The sequence below is a fragment of the Canis lupus genome, chromosome 10, assembly GCF_003254725.2.
Source record: "Canis lupus dingo isolate Sandy chromosome 10, ASM325472v2, whole genome shotgun sequence".
NCBI lineage: Eukaryota > Metazoa > Chordata > Mammalia > Carnivora > Canidae > Canis > Canis lupus.
The window spans coordinates 26,246,892-26,272,237 of NC_064252.1; the positions used below are offsets into that span (position 1 = coordinate 26,246,892).

Here is a 25,346-nt window from a genome sequence, read left to right on the forward strand (position 1 = left end):
GCAGTGTGTGCTGCTAATCTATTTTATGGGGTGTCTCCCATCTCCGGCACCGGGGGGCCTTTCCCCATCTCCCATGATCCTTTTGCTCTGAGTCGGATTTCCTCCGGTCCAGCCCCAGAGCAGCTGGTGCCCTGGAGAACACCTCACCCAGCATCTGCTGATGGGCCTGAGAGGAGCCCTCCTCCCCTGGAGGTGGCAGCCCCAGCTGACAAGACAGCCCTGGAGACAGACATAGTATCTGCGAGGGCTAGGGACTTCGTTCCAGAACAGTCAGCTTGGGGTTCAGGAAGCAGGGGCGTGGCTGGTTTGTGCTCTGGGAGGAGGGGTCAACTCAGGAAGTGACCTCAAGAAGCAGGGCGTCATACTCTGTGCCCAAGCGGGAAGCTGGGGCTGAGGTTGGGGCTGCACCCCTGTGAGGGCAGGCTGGACCCCTTACAGCAGGCACGTGCCAGGGATGGGCACATGTCGAGCGAGAGCATGAGTGTGTGGATATGCTGCCTGGATGGGTCTTCGGTGTGGAGGAGACCTTCCCCTTCTGCTCTGGGCAGCTCCGTCCAGCTCTGCTCCCCTGTGTGGTCATGGCGTTGCCTAGCGGAGGACTGCTGAGGGGCCCCTGTGGCCGCTCAGCTGGGAGCCACCATCTGCCAGCCCCACGCTGGGTCCTTCTGGCCAGCAGGGAGCGGGTTCCACCCCTCACGGCCTGGGGTCCGCTCCTGGTGGTTGACCAGCTCTCCATCTGAAGCGAGGACCACAGGGGACCTCTGTGTAGGGGCCTCTGTCCATCCGGGAGGGGAGGGTGCTATGGTGCCAGCCCTTAGGGACCCGCCTGCCCCACATGGGCCTGTTCCACGGAAGGGCTCCTGCCTGCTGAGCTCTAACAGCCGCCTTGGGGGGAGAGGCAAACTTGGATATCCTCGGAGTGTCCTCCCGTCCACCTCAGCCTCTCAGCAAGAAGCTGGCTCGGCTGCGCAGGAGCCCTTGTGCTCACCCCAACAGGTGTCCCCGCCAGCTGCAGAGTCACAGGCCTGGCTCCGGGCTACTGCCACTTCTCTGCTTGTGGGCTCTCCAGTAGTGCTCATGTTCCATTTGTGCCGCCTGGCACCGGTGAGGTGGGTGTCCGTGCTCCCCTCGGGTGACCAAAGTTACGGCTCACTTCTGAGATCCCGGTCCGGTGGGTGGAGGTAGGACTCTGGGACCTGCTTTTAACCATCACCCTGGACAGGGGTTCCTGGGTGGCTCTGTCAGTAAGGGTCTGGCTTTGGTTCAGGTTGTGATCTCCCGGTCCTGGGACCCAGCCCTGCTCAGGTGTGGAGTCTGCTGCTCCCTCTGCCTATGTCTCTCCCTCTTTCTGTGTGTGCTTTTCATGAATAAATAAACAAACAAACAAATAAATAAATAAATAAATTTAAAGGGAAAAACAGTCATTCTGGACAATTCTGGTACAAGTGCTTAGGAGGTGGCTGAGGGCCCGGGAGACCCTGCTAGAGGCCCCGGAGGAGGGAGGATGTGCCACCATTAGGGGACGGGTGTGTGTGCAAAAGTCAAGGATGGGGGTGCTGACCATGAGCTCCAAGACCTGGTGGCTGACCGATCAGCTAGAAGACGAGGGACAGGGCCCAGATAAGAGGACACGGAGTTGCCACGTTCGCTCGGGCTCTAAAGAGACCAGGGAGGAGGAGGCCTTCCTCCGTTGAGACATTGAGTGGATACAAAGCATTTGCGTCTTGTGCTTTGGGGCCGCTGGCAGATTTGGACCATACAGAGCAAAGCTGGAGGGACTCCTGGTGACCGATGGGAGGGTCCCCCCCAGCCCCAGGGTTTGCACAGTGGGGCAGGCTGTGTGAGCCAGCCACTCTTCCTGGTTGGTTACGACTTAGCCTGGCGGGAGAGGGGGCAGGACCGCCACATGGGACCTTGCTGGGGCGCAGCCGCAGGCCTGCCCAGTTGCTGTGGACAGAGGGTTAGGCCCCTGCAGGAGCCGGTGTGTCCCCACTGGGTGACTTCCTGCAGCAGAGCCGGGCGGTGGCCCTCAGGGGCGGGTGGGTGGACGGGGACTGGGCATTCAGCACGTTCGCGTTGCGGGGTTTGCTGGGCCAGCTTCCTCCGGGTCCCTCATTTCTCTCCATCCACAATTTCCCAATCCTTTGAAGCCTGGACGTGCCCTCCAGGCAGCCTGCTCTGGCCTCCCACCCAGGAGCCCCTGCTCCTTCCCCTGAGGTCACCCAGCCTCACAGTCCGAGTCCTGGCACCGTCACCTCCGACTTGGCGTGAGCATCCGCCGGCCTCTGAGCTGCCTTCCCTTGCCACGCGGCGCCCGGCACAGGTGTGCGGGCTCTCAGGCGCCGCTCGGGGGCTTGCGTCTCCGCCTGGACGTCCTCCTGGTCTCTGGCCGCCTCACCGGCCCGCCTGCGTGTGGAAGGGGCACGCCGAGACCCGACACACCCTCTGCCGGCATCTGAGTTGAAGTGAAAGCCCTGCTCCTCGCCTGATTTTCTCCAGCTCCAGAAATGGAAGCTCCCTCCTTCCAGGTGCTCAGCCGCCGTCGTGTCCCCTCCCGCCCCGCACCGGGGCCTGACTCGCTTGACCTTTGCCGTCCATCCAGGCTGTCCTCGTCCCCCGTGCTGACCCCGGCCAGGTCCTCTTTCCCTGCCCACCTGCCACCCACAGACTGTCAGAGGAACCCTGTTCAAATAGCGGCCACTCCTGCTCTGGGGACTCCCCGAGTCACAGGGAGACTCAAGTCCCATCACGGCTACAAGGCCCTGGGCCACCTGTACCCCCCCACCCCGGGCACTCGGGGCTTACTCCCTCCCAGGGAGGGCCTCCCTAAACACCCATCTTACATGGGCAGATCCGCTCCACGCCCACCGCCACGGTAGAGGCCCTGTTGGCGGGCGCCTTGCAGGACGAGAGCAGACATTTTGGTCTGTTCTCCTCACTACTGAATCCTCAGCACCCAGGATGAGTCCCCGGGGGGGGGGCTCATGAATAGTCGGAGAGAAACCTGAAGGTCTGCTCCCGATCTCCCGGACCTGCGGCCTCGTCCTCAGGGCAAAACAGGCGTGCAGTGCCCAGAGCTCAGTGGCTCGGCCCCTAGGTGGGCAGCAGAGGACTCGCGCTGAACCGGGAGCCCCCGTTCCCCCCACGCACCCACCCCACCGCAGCAGGGGTAGAGCCCAGCTCCGGGGCAGACCAAGGCCTAGCAGGGCCCACAGCGGTGGGGCTGGCCTCACTCTCCCACCCCCTTCTCCACCCCTCTGTCTGTGTGGGGTTCTCAAGCACAGAGAGCCCATGTGCTGAGCAAGGCCTCTGTCGCTGTCTAGACCAGCTGGCACTGGGCCACCGTCCACCCACAGACTTGCGTCATTAAAGCAGCTGCAATCATCAGGTCCTCCTTACCACGCCTAATGCGGATTATGAGCCAACAACCCGAAAGCCCTCAGAGCCCTACCTCTGAACTCTAAGTAGCTCTTAGTAATTACTATTATATATTTTTTGTTGTTGTTGTTTAAAATTTATTTATTTATTCATTCATAGAGACAGAGAGAGAGAGAGAAAGAGGCAGAGACACAGGCAGAGGGAGAAGCAGGCTCCATGCAGGGATCCTGACGCGGGACTTGATCCGGGGTCTCCAGGATCACGCCCTGGGCTGAAGGCGGTGCTAAACCACTGAGCCACTGGAACTGCCCAGTAATTACTATTATTTGCCATGCACTCTTGTAGGTCCTGGACATATGGGAACGAACAAGACAGCAAGATCTCTGCCATCAAAGAACTTACTCACATTGTCACTGGGGAGTGGGAAATAGTAAATAAACATGCATGCAAATAGGTTCAACTAGAGATAGGGTATGTAAAAACTAAAACGGTAAAGCAGAGGGGTGGGACATAAGAGTCCTCTTGGAAGGTCTTTGGTGGGGACGTAGGAGACCTGCATGAGAGAGGAAAGGAGCCCTGGAAGCCCGGGTGGCTCAGCGGTTTAGTGCCGCCTCCAGCCCAGGACATGATCCTGGAGGCCTAGGACTGAATCCCACATCAGGCTCCCTGCATGGAGCCTGCTTCTCCCTCTGCCTGTGTCTCTGCCTCTCTCTCTCTCTCTGGTCTCTCATGAATGAATAAATAATTTTTATTTTTTTGTAAAATCTTAAAAAAAAAAAAAAAAAGGAAAGGAGCCCTGGAGAGTCATTAAAGCTCATTGGAATGCAGAGTGATGGGTTTAACTGCTAACTCAGGGAGGGTGGGGTGGAGCTGAGAAATTAGCTTTCAACAGTGTCCTAGGTGGCGCTGCTGTCGGTCTCAGGAGCAGAGGGCTTTTGAGAATTGCCACACCCCAGCACTAACTGGAGGACAGGAGATAATAGAGCTCATTTATAAGTGTCCCTGACCGGCTTCAATGGTTTTTTGCCAAGCTTCTTCTGACGTAAGGCATGGCTTTTATTTATTTTTCAATGTTGCCAGCAACTATAGCACAAGGAATTTATTGAGGAAATGGGACTGGGGCTGAGCACTAACGTGTGGGCAGGTCTGGACGCTGGAGAGGCGAGAGGCTAGGTGCCCAGAGGGGAAACAAGAGGGCACAGCTCAAGGACGAAGGCATGGGAGTGGTGGGAGCAGCAAGAAGTTTTTTTCTTGGAAGAGGAACCAAGTGCTGGTGATAAGGAAGATAGTATCTAACCTTTGAGGACTTATCTTACTGGATGCACAGAGTGCTCCAAAGGTCCTGAGGCAGGAATGAGCTTAGCAGAGAACTGCAGGAAGGCCGCGTGGCCGGAGCACAGCGAGGAACTGTGAAGGAGGGCAAGGGCTGAGCATGGTCTGTGGTCTGAGCCTACAGGCTCCACAGGGACCTTTGCTGCCCATCCCATCCCTGCCTTTGGGTTTGGGGAATCCTTAGCTGCAGGGGCCTGGGAAAAGGCATAGCTCAGTGTCCGGGCCTTAGGCACTGTCCCTCAGGGCACCCCAGGGAAAGGTTTCTGTCAAATGGAGGAGTGGGCCACCGTCTCTGAGGGGAGAGGGTCCCACTGGCACTGGATGTGTCAGGGTGGCTGTCTCACTTCCTCTCAAGTCTCCGTGTCCTCCTCCTGCCCTCACCCCGCATGTCCCAGACCCAGGATGATTGTGCAAAGCATGAACTGTTGGGGGTGGACAAGGAAGCAGCTTTTGCAGTTGTAGATTTTTATTTCCTATCTTGGATAAAAAACAAAAAACAAAAAAACAAACAAAAAACCCCCTATAACTCTGTAAGGTCACAACACTGAGGTGAGGCACAGAGCAGAATCACAGATGGCAGTGCATGTGGGGGCCCTTGGCAGTGGCTGCGGGCTCCCCACTCTCCTCCAGCTCCTCACCAGGTAGGATTGTGTGAAAAATTAATGTGATTTTAAGAAAGCCTCCACATTCGTATTGACCTGCAACAAACCACCTTAGTACCCCACCTAAGCTTTAAGATGAATGTCCTGGGCTCCCCTATAATCCTGTCTGTAAGGAATTCTGGGGCCACACAGACTAGAAGTGTGCACGTTGGAGTCCTTCTGCCTGGGTCCGAATCCACCTGGTAGCTGGGCCAGTCACTCAACCACTCCAGGCCTTAGCTCCCTCGGATAACGAGGTGCTTCTTACAAAGAAGGACTTGGGGGTCACCTGCTGGAATCCTGTTTTGAGTCCCACATTGTGATTACCTAAAACCTTTAGTTTTGAATAGAACTTGGTTTTCCTAACATTAACATGTATACCTGAGTGGGTGCTTTTTTTTTTTTTCTTAAAGATTCTATTTACTCATGAGAGACACATAGAGCAGCAGAAACACAGGCAGAGGGAGAAGCAGGCTCCATGCAGGGAGCCCGACATGGGACTCGATCCCAAGTCTCCAGGATCACTCCCTGGCTGAAGGCAGGTGCTAAACTGCTGAGCCACTCCGGCTACCGGGATGCTGTTTTTCTAACCAGTAAATCCCCATATTTGGCTGGTTAACTGTTCAGCTTAAAGGCAGAGTATCTTGTGATATTTTAATACCGATTGGTAGACCCCGGTAAGATGTGGGAGGCTCTTGGCCTTGTGAGGAATCCTACAATCTTAAGGGAAGACGTCCACCCCCTCCAGCACCCCAGAGCAATGTTCCCATCAGGGTCACCGCTGCTTGCATCCCAACAGGGGGCTGGCTCTCCCACTTACTATGCTGGGCATTGGGAAGCAGATCAGGGAAACACAGGCCCACCTTGCAGACAGACCCTCACATGCCTTGTTTTCCAAGCTCTTCGAGGGGCCAAATGGGTGAAGAGCCATAGGTTCCTTCACATACCTACTTTCCCCAGAGGAAATGCCCCACAGGGTTACCCCAGGGACCAGGAGAAAGCACATAAAAAGCTCACACTACCTGGTGCCACACTGGGTGTCCCCATCGCCATTCCAATGAACGTCAAGACTGGCTCTTCCTGGAGAGCTAGCCCTGCACACCAATTGCAGCAAGGATTCCTCTGGTCAGATTGCCAGCCTTTGAGCCCAGCACTGGCTAAGAATTTCTGCATCTCTTTAAAACTCCTTTAACAGTCCATTCCAAGAAAAACCCAAAGACCTTTTCTTTGCAGTTCCAGGATTGAGTTTACAGAACTTGAGTTCAAAGTGGAATTTAACCTTGTATGCCCAGGTGGGGCCTTACCTGGGTACTCAAGACTAGTCAGTGTTATGGCTTATGAGGCCACAGCCTCACCCCCAGAGTCTCCTGTGGAGGCCCTGAGCCCAACAGGATTGAGCCAACTCCACTTGACTTGGTCACCATCACCAGGGTAGAGATTAAGACAAGAAACCAGGTACACATGAGCTCAAGTACTTTCACTACAAAATAATTTATTACAACACAGCTTCAGCGCAAGCCTATGTACAAGCACACATTCCTGACACCCCCAACTAGGGGACCCTTTTCTTCTCCCTGGCCTTTCTGACCTCCTCTATCAAATCTTTCAGATACTGGATCTCCTTAGCTAAAGAATCTGCCCTCTCCTTCAGAGCCTCGTTCTTCTTTTCCAGTTCTTTACACTCACCAGTGAGGGCTTCCTGCTCTGCCCTCTTCTTCTGGCGGTACCTAGTGGCTGCTGTCTTGTTCTGCTCCATTTTTTTCAGTTTCTTATCTAGTTTCTCAACCTTTACTTTTGCGGTCTTCTCTCCAGGAGGGTCATAGGGTTTGGGGCGGGCAGAACCACAGAGGGAACCTGGAGACAGCAGGCTCCTATTTGGAGAGCCCCTGGAGGTAGAGGGGCTATGCTGAGGGGACCCAAGATAGGACTCAGGACTCATACAGATGCCACTGTCATTATCTGAGGGGGCATCTTCCTCCTTTATGCACTGAGGGATCACGGTAATGTAAGCAGTAGAATCTGACTTTCTATCTCCTTCAGAGATATCCACTTCACTGCCTAGCTCTAAACTAAAAGAATGATCTGGAGTGGAGGACAGGGCCCCTGGGGAGAGTGGAAGTGGTTGCAGAAAGGTAAAGGGGGCAATCTGGTCTGTTTTTGGTAAACTTTCTGGGAGATGGCCAATTGGGTTCACGATCTGAGGGGGCTCCTTATTAGTCTCCTGGACTAGGGGGTCAAAGAGATCACACGTGTCATCCAACGTGGCCAAAAGCTCATCTGGCATGGTTTCCAGGTCATCTATACTGAACAGAGTGTCAAAATCAAACTCCTTCAGATCCATTTTCTCCACCATCCAATCTGTCCCGGAGAAGGCATCCTCTGCAAAAGAGTCAAGAAGGAACCCGAGAGGTCAGACGCACACTTCAGCAACAGCCCGGAGACCAGACCCGGCGGCCAACGACCCCCACTCACCCTTGCCGTTGTCTGAGGCACTGACCAACCCATCCAAAGCCAGCCATTCGGAGGAGCCCGCCTTAGCCTTGTCGCTGGAGAACCCATGAGGTTTGAAGTGCTTGGCCACCTCCAGGTAGTCGTCTAAGAGACCTAGGCTTTCCTCAGCCCCCAAACCCGACTGGTCGAAGGGGGACATCAAGTCCCCCACCAACACCTCGCTGCTCAGGAAACTCATCTCGGCCATGTCGCGGGACTTTACTGGAATCGAGGAATGTGCTTAATTCGAAGGTGTCTTTGTCGGTTACAGCAACGCTGCTGCTGGATGCCGTGAAAAGCCTGAAACGGAAGCAGAAACCGAAACCCCTTCGACATCGGCCGGTCCGGGAAGCTCATCCCTTCCTCCCGGGGGCAGGACGGCCAGACTGGAACTCCACTCGGGAGCAGAGGCTCGGGGACACGTGGCCCCGGGGCCATGGCTTCCACCTTCCCCGCGGCCCCGTCGGGCCGCCCAAGATGGACGCCCTCGGGGCCGGGCCGCTCCTCCCCCCGCCGCCGGAGGAGGCGCGCCCGGCTCATGTCCAAATACGGCCCAGGCCGCCCGGCCCCGCCCACGGCCGCCCGTGACTCACGCTGCGCCGCCGCCGCCCTGCCCGGCCGCCATCTTGGCCCCTGCCACGTTTCGCGGGGGGCCGGGCGGGAAGCCGTCGGGGGCCGCGGCCGGGGCCGGGGCCGCCGAGGGCTCGCTTCTCCCCGCCGGGCCGCACTCTCCTGACCCAGAAGCGTCGGCGTCTCGAGGACACCCAAACAGGGGCCACGCGTCCCGGGCGCTCGTAAAGCCGCTTCCCCCTACGCGGCACCGCCCCGCCCCGCCGCAGGCCGCGCCCAGGCGGGCCGACTGCCCTCGCCGACCCGGGGGAGCACGGCGCGGGCGGCCCCGTACTTACGCCATGGCTTAAGCCGCTGGGGGGTGCCGCTGCAGAGCCTGGTGCTGCTGCCGCCGCTGCAAAGGCCAATGCTGCCGCAGGCACTGCTGCCTCTAATACGCCATGGCGGCCGCGGACCCTGGGGGATTGGAGGAGGGAAGGCGCGCGCTTGCCACAGGGATCTACATCTACAGGCGGGAGGAAGGGAAATGGCCGCGCCGCGCCGATCGAGGGTCCTTTATAGACTTTGCCTCTATGAGGACGCATCACACCGCACATCCTTCCGCCGCGGTCACGTGACCCGCGCCTCCCACCCACCCGTCTTCGCGATCCGACGCCCCTATCGTGTCCGACCAGCGACTTTTAGGTCCACGGCGTAGCTGTGAAGAGAAGAGTTGTTACTTCCAACGTCTCGAGAAAGGAAAAAGGCGCGCTACTTTGCAAGGCTACTAAGATCAAAGAGCCTCTCCTCCCTCTGCCGCCGGGAGCGCGGAGGGATTCCTCAGACACACCTCGCTTCCGGCGTCAGCCTGGGGGGCGGGGAGAGAAGTCTTTCACCTCAAGGAAGGTTTTTATTGTGAAGTCAGAGGCCGCCTGGTTATCGCGCGAGATGCTGGCGGAGAGCGAGCGTCGAGCTGATTGGTTAGACATGGTGAGTCATATATATCTCGGTTTCCTATTGGCTCAGACCCCGGGATGGGCGGGCCGCTCCGAGCGGGAGGCCGGGTCCGAGCGGGAAGGGGCGGAGCGGCCAGCGGGGTTCCCGCCGCCGGGCTGTGTCCTCCGTGGCCGCGTCTCGGTGAATCCGCTCTGTAGTGGCTTCTTGAGCCTGGCGTACGCGAGGCTGTCCGAGACGACCCTGGCTCCTCCCCCGGGCTTCTGGAGCCCGAGGAGTCCCAAACGGCGACATCAGGCCCTGGCCCCTGTGGTCCCTTCCTGCCACCCTCCGTCCAGCTCCGAATTAGAGACCCAAGTTCAGGCCCGAGATGAAACTAGGCAAAAGGAAGTGGAATTTCGGGTGCGTTTTCATCACACGCAAGCACCGAAGTAGCTGAAAGGGGAGACTGAGGGCCTCAGTCGGGTTCTAAACGCTCCCCACACACCGTCAGGGGCCAACGCCGCGTCCTTCCCGTGAACTCTCCAGTCCGGTCGGGAAGGTGCACAATCTAGCCCAGTTAGTGACTCTCGCATACCGGCCTGCCAAAACGTTTCTGTTAAAAGTAGGCAGTCTATCACAGGGAACTTCTTTTGGTTTATACAGATGCAGTTCCCCTAAGAGATTTTGTTAAACTGGTATCTGTCCCTCTCCCAATTCTGCAACCTGGTGGGGGGAGAATCTTGAGCACCCACGCCCACTCACGGAGGTTTGGAGGTTCGTGTTTGGAAGCGGCGGTCCAGGTCAAGGCCTGCAACTTGCTCTCCACCGGAGAGCTGTGAAGAGTGCCGGGAAAGGTCTCCACTATCCTCCGTCTCCTTCAGGCCCCTGGAGGGCAGAAACCTTGGAGTTTCTGCCTCCGTTTTAGTGGGCCATAGAACTGTAGGAGGGCTGTGAGGTCAAAAATTGGGGGGGGGGGGGGGGGGGGGGGGCGGACACTGTCCTTGATAACTACAGACCACTCACTAGCCAGCCCAACGATTTCTTTACAAGGTCAAACTGAGAACTAATGGGAGGTGTGTGGCCCAAAGCCACACAGCTGCCAGTGGAGGCATGGGTCAGGCCTCAGATTTTAGAAGCAAACCCCAAAGGATCCTGGCTCTGCTATTTAGTAGCTGAGACATTTTGGTTAAGCAGTTTATCCTTGCTGAGCCAGTTCCCTCATCTGTAAAATGAGGCTAATTATGAGTCTCCTCATCCTTAGAATGAAAATCATATTTAGAAAGCGCCAAGCGAAGTGCTGGGAAGTGCTTCATAAATGGTTGCCTATTACTATCATTATTAGAACTCCGGTCTTTTGATCCTGACGTTCCCACTCCACATCTTTCTTACATCATCCTGCTTCTTCAAGGGCCACCTATTACTGAGATGAAACCAGCAACGACTGGTACATGCTGGGTCAAGTATGATTCTTCTACTGTCTTGGAGAATCGCAAATGTCAAGATATAAAGAAGCTGTCTAGTCTTTCGGTGCAAAGACAGGAAGTATCCCTGAGCCATTACACAGCTCTTCCAAGGTGTAACTAAGGACCATAGGGCATGTTCTCCTCTTGCTGTAGCAGACCTGCCAGTGCCTCCTTACAGACATGCAGAAGGTTGAGAAAATAACACTGCCCCGGTTTTGACACTGCAGAGGTCAGAGATGAACGATTCCAGTGGTAGCTTATCCTATCCATGCCATCATGGAGACCTAGATCAAGCACTTCAAAGGTTCGCCTGGCTGAAAATGGAAAAGCAGTACCAGTCCCAGAGGAAAATGTTTCATACCACACACAGAAGCCAAAGCTGTTGGAAAGGAGACTTTTATTTTTTTCTTTCCATGCTGTGGAAGGACTTCAAGTTCCCCAGCTTTATTTCCTCCCTCAAGGAGAAAAAAGATAGCAGTTGTCCGGGTCTCAGGGCTAAGCTGCTTCTGTGTAGACCTAGCCAAGGTGGGACAGAAAGACCAGTGATGGATTCCAGATCTACCAGCTGAATGTATCCACTGCTACTAAAGGGCAGGCAAGTGACTGGAAGGCAAGTTGTGGACTCGGCCTCAGAGACCAAGAATTTAAAGACTACAGGGTGATCCGAATGACAAAGTAAACACATTAGACACAGCCTCAGAACCCACATCTGGCGTTTTGGCCACTTAAGAATCAGCAGTGTTTGAAAGGGCCACAGCTGACAGCTCTACTAAGTGTCCTTATGGTTCTCTTTGGCCTTGAGCTTTTAGCAGGAAGGGCATTGTGCTAACCAACCCTGTGAGCAGAAGTTTTCAGCCAGGGTCACAGTATCAAGGAAGGTACGCCATGGCAGAGGACTAAGACACATATAGGGTTCTCTACTTCCAGAGCCCCTCCTGGGGCCTCTCCAGGACCTTGTGATCCTGAAGCTGATTTCTTGTCAAAAACCATGTGTTTTCAAGGGGTGCCTGGGGGGGTGGGGCGGCTCAGTAAGTTAAGCATCTGGCTCTTGATCTCAGGGTCCTGAGTTCAAGCCTTGTGTTGAGCTCCATGCTGAGTGTGGAGCCTACTTTAAAAACAAAACAAAACAAAAAACACCACACACCAACTTTTGGTCATGATCTCAGGGTCCTGGGACTGAGCCCTGTGTCAGGCTCCCCGCTCAGCAGGGAATCTGCTTGACCACCCTCCCTCTGCTTCTGCTCTTCCCCCTGCTGTGCTTTCTTAAATCTTTTTAAAAAAAAATCTCAACTTGAATGGAGTACGAGGGAACAAAATCAGCTAATCTGGAGTATGAATAGGGAGACCACCAGGGGCTGAGACCCAAGCGGAAAGACTACAGGCCTCAACACAGCTTTTCCAAACATTAGTTTTTGATTATTTATTTGAGGGGGAAAAAAAGTCACAACCAAGCATATAAAATACTGTTATCCTGAACTCATTTTTTTAGGAAGGGGCAACAGGGAAAAAAACAAAATACACTTTGGAATTGATTAGGCTTTCAAGACAATGAATGTATTTTTTAAGCATTCGGCTAACTCACGGTTTGCTAACCTAGATGGTGAAGAAAATGTCAAAATGGAGAAGTAGGAGCAGATGCCATTACTTCAGGCAAAGGTGAGAGTTACTGACTAGAAAGGCAGAACTGCAGGGAAAGACACAACATCCTTCCCTGAAGATTAAAAATATTGGGTAGGGGGTGGGCACGGAGGGACGGTAGAGGTTGGGCAAAATGTTACCCTCTTCCATCCAAGAATCTCAAAGCACTGGACTATCTTCCATGTTTTACAAGGCTTGCCCAGTCTCAGTCAGCAAACCTGCCAGGACCAGAGCCAAGAACTCCCACTGCTCCTAGTTCTGAGGACTTCCAGGTGGTTCTGGCTTGTGAAATGGGAAAGTTACAGTTTTTGGTTTTGTGAAACCTAGTTAAGAGACAGAGATGACCTTAGGAAGATACTCTTTAAGAAAGGAGATAATTTCAAATCACAATTACACCTGGCTTTGATAATTGGAGACTTAAGTCTTTAAAACCATTCTTTCAGCTCTCCTTCCAATGTTTTATATGGAATTTGGTCAAAGATGGCAGCTTGGGAAAACTAGGTTCTGTAATACATTAGGGAAATGAGATCCTTTCTCTCAATGAAGACTAACCCATGCTTTTGCAACCTCCCTTCTCCTTTCTCCCTTCCCTCCGATGGATGCCAGGTTCAGCCCTGTACCTCTATGCCAGTCACTTCATGTAGCACTCAGGCACAGAGATTTTCTTTAAACTGATTCTGATGAACAGCCAAGGATGGAGAAGAGTTCCAGGCTTTCGGTTTTTTCATTCTCTCAATAGTTTCATACAAATGACAAATGAACCACTTTAGGAACCTTGCAAGAAGGAGGAAAATTTTCCAAATACAGCCAAGGTTAACCCTAGTTTGCAACCTCCTCATCCATGACAAAAAGGGGACAGGAATCTCTACCCTAAATTCAAAGGGTAGCTGAGGTTTCAATGCTATTTAAAGAATCATTTCCTGCTGCTGTCACTGGGTAGGAATGAGACAGCTGCGGAGAGCTTCACCAGAATCTCGCTGATGGAGAGGTAGTACAAAGAGAAAAAATAATAAAACTTGATGGGAGAACAAAATACTGGATGGGCAGATCAAAAACAGAATTATTATTGGCTTCTTGCCACGAACAGGAAAAAAAAAGCACAGAACAAGGTGGTGTATGAAACGCTCCTCCTCACCCTCAGGAAACTTTTGACTTAGCAGCAGGAAAGCAGAGGGAGCGCAGGAAGCCGCCTCCCCTCCTCCGTGTTTTACCCATGTGCCCTCTTCCTTGGTAGCACCAGTCTCCCCAGGTGCGGGGTGAGACAGGACGGGGAAGAGGTCAGCGCATGTCTGCTTGCCCTCTGGCCTCCGGCGGTGCCTGGAGAGTGGAGCACACCCTCCTCATGTTCCTGTGGCAGACACTAGGGAATGAACAGGCTGGGGGCCTGAGAAGGCAGGGCCTCGTGGGGAAGAAACATGGTCACCAAGCCTCAACAGGTGACTGGGTTTTTCAGCCGTTTGCCACCTGTCACCCTCCCTTCAGCCTCTACCACAGAGGCTGTGTCCCTGAGGGTCTCATCCTAATTGGCAATAAGGCGAGGAAGGGGTGGACAAACAGCATTTGGGCAGAGGTACCATCCCAACAGCCCCCTCCCTCGTCTTCCTCCACAAGGTAGTGCTGATCTGGGCCAGCCAAGAGTGAGGCAAACACACCCTTCCTTAGGCCCTCCTCCCTGCTGCCGGCTCTCCCACTGCACTCTCACTGATGGCCACTAAAAAACACAATCTCCAAGCAACTTTGCATCCAGTTTATATTGAGCCTCACTCCTGTGTGGGTCAATAACAGTGTTCCCGTGAGGGCTTCTCAGCACTTAGGAATATGAGCTGGTTGGGAGGCGGGGGAGATGGGCTGCTTCTCTGGGAACCTGGGTCAAAGGGCAGCTCTTCAGCCACCTTTACCCCCAGAAACTCATTAAATACTGTCTGAGTGCTCACTCTGCGGAGCTCAGCTTGCAAATAGGCAACCGTAACTCTTCGGTGCCGATCAATGAAAAGGCAACACCTTGAGGAGGCAGATATGCTCCAGGGGAAAGAGCACAAGAGAAGGCGAAACCAAGAGGAAAAGACAGGGAAGACACTATAAAAAAACAGGCCAAAGGACAGGGCAGGCAGGAGCAGAAAAGTTGGACCAAAATGCAAAACACCAGCTCAGGCCGGTGCTCTGCCTTCTCAATTCATTCCAGAAAAATTAGCCTGGAGCAAGGGGGAGGGGAGGAGAAGGAGCACAGTGTTTGGTAACAAAAAGAAAGGGATGGTGAGAAAACAGGAGATGAAAGAGATGGCATTCTGATCAGCATGAAGTGACAGGGTGATGACCAGCAAGATAGGAGGCACCTAGGGACCCTGTGAGGCACCAACTATGCAGCCAAGTGATTCTAACGGAGAAGCCAGGGTCTGACACCTGACACCCACTTAGGCCTCCACCTGCCCTACGTCTGCAGCAGCACCTCTGGCTCTGACAATGAGCAATAGAGAGTATATCCCAATTCATCTATTTCTTCAGGAGTGAGCTCTGCAAATAAGTTCACCTTGGGGTTTAGGGCACTGGGCAGGACTCCAGCCTCCAAATAGCTGATGAGTCCCCTCAGGGCCTGTAGGAATCGGTCGGCCAACATGTCTGGAGACCAGTCAGCCTCCTCCTGGGCCAAGTGGAGGATGACGTTGGTGAGCTGGCTGGCAGTGAGGTGGCCCAGAGCCGGAGTGGACTTGCATATGGCCTTGAGGATCTTGAGGCACAGCGATCGGCAGCCCGAGTCGGCCTGGTCCAAAGCCCGCAGGCGTGCCGTCTCTGCGGGACGCAGGCTCAGCCGCCATAGGTTGTCATACTGCGCCAGCCGGTGTGGTCTGGCTACCAAGACGGTGTCGCCAAGGGTCACTGATGGCAGGAAGTCAATGATAAGATGCCTGTCACGCTCATACTGCACTTCCAAAGTCAGGGCTTCTGGGGGTGGTGCTGGTCGGATCACATAGTCCAAGAGGGACCCTATGGCTGGCCAATTGATGGAGCCAGCCACTACCTTCTCAAATGTGTCTGCCACTGTCTTTGGGGAGAGGTAGCCCCCTACTACACAGCGGTCCCAGTAACTGCTACCACGAGGAAAATACTCTGGGTTCTCACGACGAACCAGGTAGAAGCCAGGGACATTCATGATGGTGTCCTCACCGGGAATACATGACCACAAGTTCTGCTCCAGCACAAGGGGCACGATGAGTTGGATGTGGTCAGCCGTCACCACCTGTTGGGGCAGGATTTTTTAAAAAGCTTTTGAGGGACTTAAACTGCTCAAGACACAAGCATCCCCAAATACAGGTCCCACCATCTTGTTTTCCCCCAATAATAAAGGAAACTACAAATTCATTCAGGTCACCATTATCAATTCAAATAAAGTGAAGATTTAAACCCACGACTGTCAGAACAAGAATGGGTTAAAGATGACCCAACAAGTGCTATCACAGTGGGCAAAATTCAGAAGCAGTAAGACCTCAGTCTTTCCAGCAAGCCTGGGGCACCAATCTTCTGTACCAAAAGCACTCTTGAGAAGTATCTTGGTCGGCACCCAACCCTACCCTTCGCGAGAACCACCTTGTTACCTGCAGGTCATCATAGAGGCTGCCACTCAGGTACATGTCCCGAAGTGGCATGTCAGGCAATTTGGCCCGCAGGAAGCTCCGGAGCTCGGCACATATGTCCACGGCAGCTTGCTTGGCCCGAGCCTGCTCGCCAGCAGGGATGGCCGCCCGGTTCCGGTAGTAAGTAAGAAGTTTCTCCTGCAGGGACATGCGGAGTCGTGACTTCTTCAAGTCTACCTGGCCCTTCCTGGCCAATGGCTTGGGCCGGGGCGGGCAGAATGTATCTGCCAAGGCAAGAGAGAGAGGCATGTGAGCTCTTCCCATGCTTGCTTAGTCCACAGCTGCCTCGGCCCCAGGAAGAAGGGCCCGGCACAACAGGCAAGTGCCAGCACAGTGCCTGGCACACACGTGCTCAAGAAATGTTTGCTGAATTCAGGCGTGGTACTGAGAGCCCAGAGAAGTCCTAGAGGGGGAACAGCCTTTCCCTCACCTGCGTCAAAGGCTGAGGAGTCTGTGGGAAGTGTCTGTAGGGACCGGCTCAGGCCTGTCTTCATGTCTTTATTCAGCAACCGGGGGGAACCCATCCAGTTCGGTTCTTCCCAGCTCCTTTTCCCTGAATGGCTCAGGCGGGTGGGGCTGGTAGGGGCACTGATTGCCCTATCGTACATCTGAAATAGCAGAGGACCGGCATAGGTAGCTTCCTTCCCGTTTCCCTTCTTCCCAGCAGCTCTGCCCTCGGGAGTTCAACCACTATTTTTCAATAACTTTGTTTTATTCTAGATTATGGAATACTTTGTTGCATGTGGAAAATCTCAGGAAATACTAAATGATACAAGTAACAAACCAATTTTACCATAATGTCACAACACAGATATAACTATATTTTGGTCCAGTTCTTTCCAGAAATATGTATTTATATAATTAGGATCCAACTCCATATATATTTTTGGAACTGAATTTTTTTCACTGATCACTTTTATCATTTCCCCATGCCACTAAAAACAAACCAGTATTCAACATTATGGTACCTTTTCTGACTATATAACATTATACCTTATGAACGTTAATGTACTGTTAATGTTGAACACGGATTCACTTACTTAACAGATACCGAATGGCTACTGTGTGCCAGGCACAGTTCTAGGCACACAGAATAAATAAACCAAAGAGACCTAACCCCTGCCCTCATGGAGTTTCCAGTCCAGCGGAAGGATATAGCTAATATATAATAAACAAGTTAAACGTGAGGTATGCAGAAAGAATAAGTATTAAGAAAAATAAAGTAGGAAAGAGAAGTAGGAAATATATATGTGGTGGGACTGTTGCTATTTTAAATAAGGTAATTAAGGAAAAATATTTTGGTTATTTGCCTTTTTTTTTTTTTAACTCGTTGGCATAGATTTATTTATTTGTGTATCCAATGATTTCTTGAGAGCAAAGTCCTAGAAGTGAACTTAGTGAATTCTCCTAAAGGCTCATCTTATGATGCCACATTACCAGCTTACACTCCCATTAGCAGTACTGGGAGTCTTGTTCCAGGTCAGCTCCACTTTGCAGAGACAGCCTCACCACCTCTCCCACCCCTGACCCCAGCTGCACATACACTTACCCGCTTAACTGCCAGTGTAGCGATGCCCAACATGGCTGCTCCACCCACCCCCAGCACCAGCCGGGCATTGGAGAGCACAAAATCAATGGCTGTGCCAATGCCATTGTCATCCTTCTTGCCTTTGCGCTCACCAGAGCCTGCCATAGCTCACCTAAGGACAAAGGCAGAACACATCCATCACCACCTGGGAGCTCAAGAGCCATCCCTCCCCCCACTCCCCCGCATCAGGCCAGCCCCCAACAAGTACAGGGTGTTCTGTGAATTCCAGCAATCCAAATTTTCCTGCCTCTAGCACTGCAAGTTCTAAGGTTAAGAGAGAGATACCACATCCCATGATTTATCTGCATGCAAGGGGGAAGAAGGGATCACACTAATTGTGAAAAAAACCTCTCCACCAATATACTGAGATTACAGAAATAGAAACCCTTAGCTCACCATCAATCCTTTCTTTTTTTTAAGATTTTATTTATTTATTCATGAGAGACACACAGAGAGAGGCAGAGACACAGGCAGAGGGAGAAGCAGGCTCCATGTAGGGAGCCCGACGTGGGACTCGATCCTGGGTCTCCAGGATCAGGACCTGGACTGAAGGCGGTGCTAAACCGCTGAGCCACCAGGGCTGCCCACCATCAATCCTTTCTTATATTAGCGTGAAGTGCCCAACCATGCAATGCAACCCTCTCCTTATCCCTTCCCATCAGTAGAATATAGACTGAGTTTTGATCCTTTGGCTACCACTTCCTATAAGGTGAGACCTGAGAAGGTCTAACCTAATAGATTAGAAAAGAACATGCTTATCCAGTCCCATGCCATCACTTCACACACAGAGAGGTGACTTGTCAGAGGTCCCAGAGACAAGGAATGGCAGAGCCATTTCAAGAACTCAGGACTCTAGGATCCTAGTATTATGACGCTTTTCCTACTGCATCATGTCTACCCTTACCCACAGCAAACTACTATTGTACTTTCTGCGGGGGCGGGGTGGGGAGGGGACGGGACACCCTACAAAATAACATGGACCAAACTGTAGTGGGGATCAATGGAAATAAATAAAGGATGTAAAGGGACACTGACTGGCATTCACTGAGCAACCAAGTGACTGCTCTGGGCTGGGCACTGTCTGAAGGGTGTCGCCACCCTTCTATGTTCTGGAACTCACAGAGGTGGCCCACATGGGAGAAGAGAAGCTAGGGTCTGGGCTCTAGGCTGGCATACCTGTCAGACATCCCCCTCTTGCGGCTCCTGTGGCCTACCCGAGGGAAGGTTTTCGCTGAATGAGCTTACATCCCCTGTGCCCCTTACTTACAGTAACATGGCACCACATGAGCAGCAAAGAGTTCACAGGCTAATGGGGGAACCTCGCTCCTGTGCAGAGATATCAGGTCCATATATGAGAAAGGTCCAAAGGGAAAAATAACTCTCTGTGGACACTCCCACTTGACAAATGCTTTCCTTCTTGGAAAAAGTGTTCAGGGGACTACAGGATGCTCAGGTGAGGCTGGTACTGTGACACTGAGAATATGCTATACACCAAGGACACTGTGGACTTGGGTGGTTTTTTTTTTTTTTGGACTTGGGTGTTAATGGAGGAAATAAGAAACAAAAAAAAGCATCTGCCCAAATGCACTTGGAAGATGAACTAAAAATGTGGTTACCTAAGAAGGAGCTCATGGGCTTAACAGCAAAGAGGTTGGCCTCTCATATGGTGTTCAAGTTAAAGTGAGCACATACTTGCTTCCTGGCAAATAGAGTCATCCCAACCTAAGTTCCCCAAGTCCCCAAATAAGCCCATTTTCCAGGAAGTTAGAACCCTAAGCCCCACGTAGATAAAATGGTTCAGATCTGAGTACTGCTCTTACCACCACTATACTCTTCCCTACCTCCCATGTCCAGTTCACGAGGAATTACACAGGGAAAACCAACTGCAAGCCTTTCAGGGTCCCAACACACACAGAACAGGAGGAGAGACAGATAGGATACCTGGATGCCTTTTTCAGCATAAGTAACCTTCCTTCTAATAGCATTGCAACTGGGTATTCCTGGCTTTACCTATCCTGCCCCTTGCCTCTATCCTCCCCCTCCCCAAGAAAGAAAGAAAGATTTCTGACTCTACTTATGCCAGCAGTTATTTATTTTATTTTTTTTTAATTTTTATTTATTTATGATAGTCACAGAGAGAGAGAGAGAGAGAGGCAGAGACATAGGCAGAGGGAGAAGCAGGCTCCATGCACCAGGAGCCCGATGTGGGATTCGATCCCGGGTCTCCAGGATCGCGCCCTGGGCCAAAGGCAGGCGCCAAACCGCTGCGCCACCCAGGGATCCCCAGCAGTTGAGTTATTAAGGAAGAGTCACGGTCAAGTCCTAAAATACTCTTCCCTAACTCTAGTTCACAACAACCATGGTGGCACTTTTCTCTACCTCCCACAGTCAGTAGAAGCTTCAGGTTTAGGGACATAATGAGAGTCTACATGGCCAACATTCCACTTCATAATATGCAGAGAGCAAGCAAGGCTAAGGAGAAGAGTTAAGCTATATTACAGGTGGAGTCAGACGAGAACCCTACTCATCCTCCCTGCAGCGGCCACTGAGACAGAGATGGAGCAGATCTAACTGAGCCAAGGCAGAGCAATCCAATCAAGACAAAGGAGAACTTTACAAAGCTCCCCACACATAACAATAACCACTGTTTGTGTGTGTGTGGTTTTCTTTTTTAAACAACCAAAGAGGGATCCCTGGGTGGCGTAGCGGTTTGGCGCCTGCCTTTGGCCCAGGGCGCGATCCTGGAGACCCGGGATCGAATCCCACATCAGGCTCCCGGTGCATGGAGCCTGCTTCTCCCTCTGCCTGTGTCTCTGCCTCTCTCTCTGTGACTATCATAAATAAATAAAAAAATTAAAAAAAAAAATAAACAACCAAAGAAATTTTACTGATGTACTTATGAGACAGAGAACCACTGGACGCAGGCACCTCCTTGAATGTGATGCAGCAGGACCAGGAGACATCCTTCCCCCAAGCAAAAGCCAGAAGAAGCCTCCCTGAGCTGTTTAGTCCTGGGCCCCTCTGATGACTGGTAAGAACAAGGCAGTGATGCAGCATAACAGAAAAGACCCTAAGTTTTCAAGCCGGAAATCCTGAGGATGAGTACTTGCCCTTGAGCCTGACTTATTAGCTGGATGATGTCCATAAGTTACTTCATCACCCAGCTATGAAAAGGGGATAATTGCATGGCCTGAATCAGGAGATTGTAACGAAGAAAAAACATCTACAAAAATACTATATGTAGGGTGTCTGGGTGGCTCAGTTGGTTAGCATCTGCCCTCAGCTCAGGTCATGATCCCAAGGTCCTGGGATCAAGTCCCAAGTCGGGAATCCCTACTCAGCAGGGAGTCTGCTCTTCTCTATCCCTCTGCCCCTCCCTCGGCTTGTGCTCTCTCTTCCTGTCTCTCTTAAATAAAATATTTTAAAAAGAACACTATATGTGAACACTTTATAAACTGTAAAAGTACTCCAAAAATACTGGCTATCATTAAGTCTTTTACGATTTCCATCCACAGAACAAAAAGTCAGCTTCCAGAAGGCAGTCAGCAATCCAGACTGTCTTCTGAGTTACATTCTTCCTTCTGAGACAGAGCTAAGAATGACCTCTAAAAGGCACATTGATTGTATTCTGGGCTTGGGACCAAAACTATTAAGTTGGGCAGACCTGAGAGAAGGCTTTTCCTACTCTAGTGCAATGTGTGCCCCTCCATCCAAGGACCAGCCTATGTCAAAACTAGGTGACCTGGGAGAGGAGACTGCTTCCATGATTCAAAGGGGAGATAAAAGTTCTTGCTCTAAAACTACCTTGTTCGGGACGTCTCGGTGGCTCAGCGGTTGAGCGTCTGCCTTCGGCTCAGGGCGTGATCCCGGAGTACCGGGATCAAATCCCATATTGGGCTCCTTGCACGGAGCTTGCTTCTCTCCTGTCTCTGCCTCTCTGTGTTTCTCATGAATAAGTAAATAAAATCTTTAAAAATAATAAATAAAATAAATAAAATAAAATAAAATAAATAAATTAAAACAAAACAAAACAAAATAAACTACTTTGTTCCAGTTGAAACTGCTTATCCACTGTACATTATCCACTCAGGTTCAGCTGAGCTACTTGCCTACTGGGAGACAGAAATCCACCCGGTCTGTGTGTGTGGGGGGGGGCTGGCTCCTCAGTGCAGTCAAGAAGGAGCACTGTTGTTGAGTGGGTATAGAGTTTCAGTATCACAAGATGAAAGTTCTGTAGCTCTGTGACAGAACAATGTGAACAGTCTTAACACGATTGAACTGTACACTAAAATATGGTTAAAATATTTTTTAAAAAGATGACAAAGGAGGAGGAGAAAGAGGCGGGAGATGGAGAGTCTCAGGCAAGTTTCTAACCTGTCTACTCAGATACACAAACGGGACTAGAAATACTCATTACCCCAATGTAGTGGGGATGAGGAGTAAGGGGGGCCCAGCAGCTTCCTTGGATGACAGTACAGAACTATACAAGTTCCAACTTACTTTACTTGAAAAAGTCGTAGCACTTAAACCTGCCTGGCTTGAGTACACATGAGACTAGCTACCATGCACTGAGTTTGTACTATGTGCTGGGCATTTTACACATATCCTCACACCACCACCACCATGAAGTCTGTCATAGTGTTACCTCCAACTTAATGCATGAGGAAACTGAGGCAGAGGTTAAGTAACTGGCCCAAGGTTATCAGGTAAGCAAGCTATGCAGCCAAGACTGGAACCTAGAACTTATGATGCTGGGGAGAAGTAGTTTAAAGGAGTCCTAAGTAGCTTGCAACCCCGCCTGCTCGTGTCACCTATTAACCAGGAGACCAGAAACTTCTTGGAGGCATTTTGGCACATTCACTGTGATGTCCCCAGGGTCAGCAATGTTTGACACATAGTACATATCTGTTGCACAAATGAGCTATTAACACCACGGGGTTATTTCTGGTGTTTTTAGGAGGTGATGATGGCAATTTGTAACCCCATTCCCAGTCAAACTAGATTAAGGACACAAAGACTCAGTAACTCACTAGTTCCCTTTCAGAAACACTACCCCGTCCTGTGCAGGCAGGCTCCCATGGGCATCACCCCTCCTCGGGCTTGCCACTGCTGAAGGCCAGCCGGCCAGTCAACCTAACTGGCTGAAGAGAACCAAAAGCCATTACATAAGGCTCCCTGCACCCCCGACCCACTCTCCCTCTCGATTAAGAAAACAGCACCCTCACCCAGCTGGCAAGCCTTCCCCCTCAGTCTTCATTTCCCTTTCTCCTCCTCCAGCCTCAGCCAACAGGTCTCCAAGCCCTTCTCCATCGCACTTCTGGGCAGCCACCCCACTGCCTCCAGGGCTCCATGTCACCTGGCCAGATCCGCTGCCTCTCCCCAACTCTCCCTAACTTCTCCACACTGCTACTGCCACAATCCCTCTTTCATGCCCTGCCCCTGCTTTCTGCAGCTGTGACAGTCCCCCTCCTCTCAGATGTCACTGTCTCTTCAATAGGAGAGTCGGTGTCTTTGCAGACATGGCCTAGGCTCAACACTGGCCCCCTGGCTTACAGGTGTGTCATTCCAGCCAAGGCAGACTCATGTTTCGACCACCAAATGCCGTTTCCACCGCATTTGCCCAGCATACTTTTCTCATTTGAGGTAGTCTTTAAGCACCCCCTTTTCCACAGCCACCTATGACCTTTGATTCCCCACCACCACCCTACTTCACACAGAATCCTGTCCCCAAGCTCTTGATATGACCCTCTAGTACAGAGCTGCTCCCACTGGCATTACTTCTGTTGATCTCCACATTTGACTGAGTCCCTTGAAGGACCATATCCATTCATCTATATCCCAGAGCCTGCCAGAATGCCAGGGCCATAGAAGGCCGTCTGGAAAAGATGCTGAATTAAATATACTCATTGGGTTACAGTGGGACTTCTTGATAACACTGCTATCAGGAGTGAACAGAGCTAACATACCACTTACTAAGCACCATTCCAAGTGCTATGTGTGCACAGTCTCATTTAATTCTCAAAATAACTGGACACAGTAGGTATTATTCTCTCCATTTTACAAATGAGGAAATGGAGGCCTGGAAAAGTCTAGTGATTTGCCCTAAATCCCACAGCTATTAGCAGCAGTGCCAGGATTTGAACCCAGACATGGTCCTTTGCAGCCTACACACTATGCTTGCTTTATCAACTGTGCTGTAACAGAATCTAGTTATGTGTGGAGAGTGTGATCTCACACTCACAAGGTAACTGAATCCACTTGAGAATGAGCCAGCCTAGAACTGAACTCTAATAGTTTTAACCAATCTTTTCTAACATTTCCATAGGTAAAATGTTCCATGAAATAAAATGGTGCTAATAATTTTGCTCTGGTGGGGCTTGAAATGCAGGGCCTATTTTTTCTCAATAAGGAAACATACTTCTGTTAATGTCTGTATTTCCTCCAATGATTTCTAATGATAAAAGACTATGGTCACTGAAAAGAAAGGGTCCTCTCTCCTGGTCCCTTGCACAAAAAAAAAAAAAAAAAAGAAAGAAAGAGAAAGAAAAGACAAGTCAAGAAAAGGGAAAAAAGAAACCTATAGGATTAAGTGTCTACCTACCTGAGGCTTCTTACAGCATCTGTGAGGTAGGGATGGGAAAGAGCAGGAGTGTCTACGGAAGACACCTTTGTCCTCTTTCCCTTGGAATTAGGATGAAAGGGGAAAAGAGAGGATCCTAAATAATCCCCCCCAATTTGTTGTGGAGGAAGACTAGGCCCTTTTCCAGCTGCCTCTCCCGGGCCTCAGGATCCTCTAGCTTCTGATTTTTCCGGAACTCACGGCGGATGGAGGCAAGGTAGAAGTCTCGATCAGTGTAGCGAAGCCCACGACCCTGGCGCAGCAGGGCCCGGTACAGACTGAGCACCGCCTCTCGGCTCCATGGGGCCATGGGGGACAGGCAGGGGCTGGGCGTCACGCTATAAGCAGAAGGGAAAAAATAGAAGCCTAGAATCAGAATTAATGATGGAAGGGATGATCGAGATGATCTAAAATTCAGGAGTTCTTAATCTGGGTCTCAGGGACCCCCAAGGTCACACTGTACTTAGTGGCAGGTCTAGGAGCAGACCCCAGCCTCTCAATCCCCTCTCCTAGATTAAGCACAGTTATGCTGAAGGGCCAGGAGTTGAATCCCGGCTCTGACATTTACCAGCCACATGACTTTAGGCAAAGTACTTAACCCTTCTGAGCATCAGCTTCCTTAGTTGCAAAATGGAGATATTATGTCAAAGAGTACCTACCACCTAGGGTTATTTTGAGAACTGCGTGAGATAATGCACGTAGAGCCTCTATACAAGAACTTGGCCACAAGGGGTGGTCTAGAGTGGCTGAAGGCAAGGACTCTCAGCCATACTGGAATCCTAGCACCACCACTCAGGAGATGATTACCTTGGGCAAGTTTCTCAACCTCAGTTCTCCATCTATAAAATGAGGATTAAGACTGCATTCTGCCCATATGGTTGGTATGAGGACTAAATGAGTTAATGTATATAAATGTGTTCAGATTAGTGCTTGGCACATACTAAGCACTCTATCAGGGATAGCTACTTCTAGTGGGGCCTGGCCTGGTTTGTAAGTACTCAATAAATATTAGATTTCGTTACACATCCATTGCCAACGTCTTCTTTCAGTAACGATGAACCCTTTATACAGGTACAGAGTGGC

At 51.5% G+C, this 25,346-nt stretch overlaps 3 protein-coding genes across 3 annotated transcripts; all 3 read right to left on the reverse strand.

The window, feature by feature from the left end:
- Positions 1-6,823: 6,823 nt before the first annotated feature.
- ATF4 (activating transcription factor 4) lies at positions 6,824-9,233 on the reverse strand. Its single transcript, XM_025459349.3, has 3 exons — positions 8,750-9,233; positions 7,824-8,141; positions 6,824-7,730 (listed from the first exon to the last, which is right to left on the reverse strand). Exons 2-3 carry the CDS (start codon positions 8,047-8,049, stop codon positions 6,904-6,906), a joined length of 1,053 nt encoding a protein of 350 aa, XP_025315134.1. The 5' UTR covers positions 8,050-8,141; positions 8,750-9,233; the 3' UTR covers positions 6,824-6,903.
- A 1,936-nt stretch (positions 9,234-11,169) lies between these two features.
- On the reverse strand, positions 11,170-17,749 carry MIEF1 (mitochondrial elongation factor 1). The gene is made up of 4 exons (XM_025459374.3): positions 17,606-17,749; positions 16,487-16,664; positions 16,018-16,280; positions 11,170-15,662 (listed from the first exon to the last, which is right to left on the reverse strand). The coding sequence occupies exons 1-4, from the start codon at positions 17,747-17,749 to the stop codon at positions 14,856-14,858; spliced, it is 1,392 nt and encodes a 463-aa protein (XP_025315159.1). The 3' UTR covers positions 11,170-14,855.
- A 6,611-nt stretch (positions 17,750-24,360) lies between these two features.
- On the reverse strand, positions 24,361-24,573 carry LOC125755911 (MIEF1 upstream open reading frame protein). The gene has a single exon (XM_049115271.1). The coding sequence runs from the start codon at positions 24,571-24,573 to the stop codon at positions 24,361-24,363; it is 213 nt and encodes a 70-aa protein (XP_048971228.1).
- Between the last annotated feature and the right edge of the window lie 773 nt (positions 24,574-25,346).